The sequence below is a fragment of the Notothenia coriiceps genome, unplaced genomic scaffold (assembly GCF_000735185.1).
Source record: "Notothenia coriiceps isolate Sejong01 unplaced genomic scaffold, NC01 NC01_scaffold00000514, whole genome shotgun sequence".
Taxonomy (NCBI): domain Eukaryota; kingdom Metazoa; phylum Chordata; class Actinopteri; order Perciformes; family Nototheniidae; genus Notothenia; species Notothenia coriiceps.
In genome coordinates this window covers 713-3,239 of record NW_011333215.1, presented here as the reverse complement: position 1 = coordinate 3,239, position 2,527 = coordinate 713, and the positions used below count along the sequence as shown (strand labels likewise).

Below are 2,527 nucleotides of genomic sequence, written 5' to 3'. Positions count from 1 at the left end.
TGTCTAATTTGTATTTATTTATACATTTTATAAAACCTAAAGATGTTCTTACAGCCCTTTAAAGGTGACCTATCATGCAAAATGCACTTTTGTACGTCTTTTATACATGAATGTGTCCCGGGTGTTCCAGGGAACTCACCAAGTGTCAGAAAACACAACCCTCTCTATTTTCCTCAGTACCCAAATATCTAAAAACGGGGCTGCAACGGATCTGATACAGACTGATCCAGATTTGAACACTTCTATGACGTCACAGAAGTGGCGCTACGGCTATTGGGCCAACTCCACCAATCAGGAGGAGACAGCCACGGACATTGCTGTTCGAAAGCGCTGGAGACGCTGTAGTACATATGCCAGGCCTGTAGATGGTGCTGTTCTCACAGAATCAGCCCATGCAAAGACAGTGTTAAATTGAGCGAAATGAGGAATGGCTAAAATGCATGATCTGTTTGGTATTTTGAAAAATAAAAAGTATAAATATGCCTTATATATGTATGGTCCTACACTATATTATTCAAATATAGCATGATAGGTCCACTTTAAATAATTTGGTAATGAATTCCACAGTTTAACGCCAACTACAGAGATACACAGCTGCTTTAAGGTAGTCTGTGCAAAAAGTTACATTTCCATCCAAGTTGTTCATCCTCTGAAGTTAAAACAAATTTGTTTTGTATATTTTCTGGCAGTATGGTATTTTTTGCTTAATGCATAACTAAAGAAGTCTGTAATTCAATTCAATTCAATCTTTACATTTTAACAGCCTCGACTCAATAAACAGTTAATTTGTGTGTTCTCGGGATGTGCATTATGCAAAATGCTCACTGCTTTTTTCTGTAGTGTCAATAAAGGTTTTAAATTACTCATATATAATGGATTACAAAGGGAACCAAGATGAAGAAAATAGATATGAGGCTTCAATCTCAGATAATGTAGTCTTACCAGTTTCTCTTCATCCAGACACAGACCCACCACGGCCCCCCCACTGCCGGGTAACTTCACCGCCGATCCAAACTGCAATGAGCAGTAAAACTTCATGAATGCATAAACAGAAAAACACTCCACACAGATGGAGATGGATACAAGTGTGAATTAATAAATAATGCTTGCTCTTAGCAGGGGGAAGAACATTTCAGTACCGACCTGCCTCGCCAGCTGAACCATCTTCAGGTTCCCCGGACCCAGACAGTCATTAGTGTACACAGACCTGTGGGATATGTTGTTACTGTAGCTAAGAGTGTACCTGTAGAACCTTCTGCCTAATGCCTAACATCAAAATATACTATTTACTTCCGCAGCTCAAAGTTCTGGTCCATCAGTTGAGCCAGACGCCTCCAGTCTCTGTCCTGTAGAGCCATCCTGAGGAGAGAACAATATTGAATCAGCTTCACATCTAATGGTCCCATCTCTGAAATGTCACAACATAGCCAAAAACAAAACACTTCTACAGTATTTCACACAACAAGTCAAGGAATCCATCGGTTCTCTGTCCGTCCGTCCCTTTGTCCGTCCATCTTCAACCGCTTATCCAGAGTCTGGTTATGGAGGAAGCAGTTCCAGCAGTGAGTCCCTTTCCCCGGCCACATCAACCAGCTCTGACTGGGGGATTCCAAGGCACTCCTCGGCCAGCGTGGAGATATAGTCCCTCCACCTGGTCTTAGGTCTACCCCTCTGTTTCATCCCAGCTGGACGTGCTCGAAACGTCGGCCTGGTGGCATCCTTACTAGGCTCTACTCCGTGTTCCTCCCAGATTATTTAAATTCTCACTTATCCCTAAGGGAGATGTCAGCCACCCCTCGTTCTTTAATCATAGGTGAGAGTAGGAACAAAGAGCGGTAGATTGAGAGCTCCGCCTTCTGGCTCAGAACTATGCGGTAAAGTGACTGCAATACTGCTTCCGATTCTCCTGCCCATCTCACCCACCATCGTCCCCAACAGATACTTGAACTCCTTCATTTGAAGTAAGGGCTCGTTCCCTACTTAGATTTAGGGTTCAGGAATCCCATAGCCATTTCACGACAGTTGAAAAAAAGCAAGACATAATTGTAGTCAGGCTTTTGCTGTGAGATGTTTTAACCAAACCTCCAGTGCTTTTTATTGCATACATTCTTGATTGACAATCCACTTCAAAGTACTCAAACCAACCTTGCTTGATCGGTGAGCTCAGCAAAACTCTTCATGGCCTCGACAACCAGAGGCTCCCCTGTGGAAAGACAAAGCAGCATGAAAGTAGTCCAACTAACTATTTCCTTTTAATAAATCCAACATGAACAGAAATATGCACATGAGCTTGCATGTTATTTTTTAAAAGGAACTGAGGGTTTTTGTTCGTCTATAGAAAAACTGAAATGTCTGGCATTACCTACATAGGAAAAGTTAATCCTAATTATACAAGACAGTATGTTCTAAAGGGGTGTGAAAGAGAAACTCCCTCTGGAGGGAACTTTGATATTTTAGCCTTTGCAAACCATTTACATGCACTGAAACCTATATACAGTGATGCAAACACAGGTATGGTGAAAAAAGA

The 2,527-nt window shown here is 41.9% G+C and overlaps 1 protein-coding gene across 1 annotated transcript; it reads right to left on the bottom strand.

Annotated features, from left to right (window-relative positions):
* Positions 1-537: 537 nt before the first annotated feature.
* On the bottom strand, positions 538-2,221 carry LOC104955318 (probable glucuronokinase 2). The gene is made up of 4 exons (XM_010782627.1): positions 2,146-2,221; positions 1,291-1,359; positions 1,144-1,207; positions 538-1,014 (listed from the first exon to the last, which is right to left on the bottom strand). Exons 1-4 carry the CDS (start codon positions 2,178-2,180, stop codon positions 757-759), a joined length of 426 nt encoding a protein of 141 aa, XP_010780929.1. The 5' UTR covers positions 2,181-2,221; the 3' UTR covers positions 538-756.
* Positions 2,222-2,527: the final 306 nt, after the last annotated feature.

What these genes read in the sequence shown, in the direction of transcription:
- LOC104955318 (XM_010782627.1), bottom strand. Translation starts at nt 2,180, where the DNA reads ATGAAGAGTTTTGCTGAGCTCACCGATCAAGCAAG. An exon ending in CAGAACTTTGAGCTGCGGAA is followed by an intron (nt 1,208 to 1,290) that starts GTAAATAGTATA and finishes CATATCCCACAG; the next exon opens with GTCTGTGTACACTAATGACT. An exon ending in TGGTTCAGCTGGCGAGGCAG is followed by an intron (nt 1,015 to 1,143) that starts GTCGGTACTGAA and finishes TGCTCATTGCAG; the next exon opens with TTTGGATCGGCGGTGAAGTT.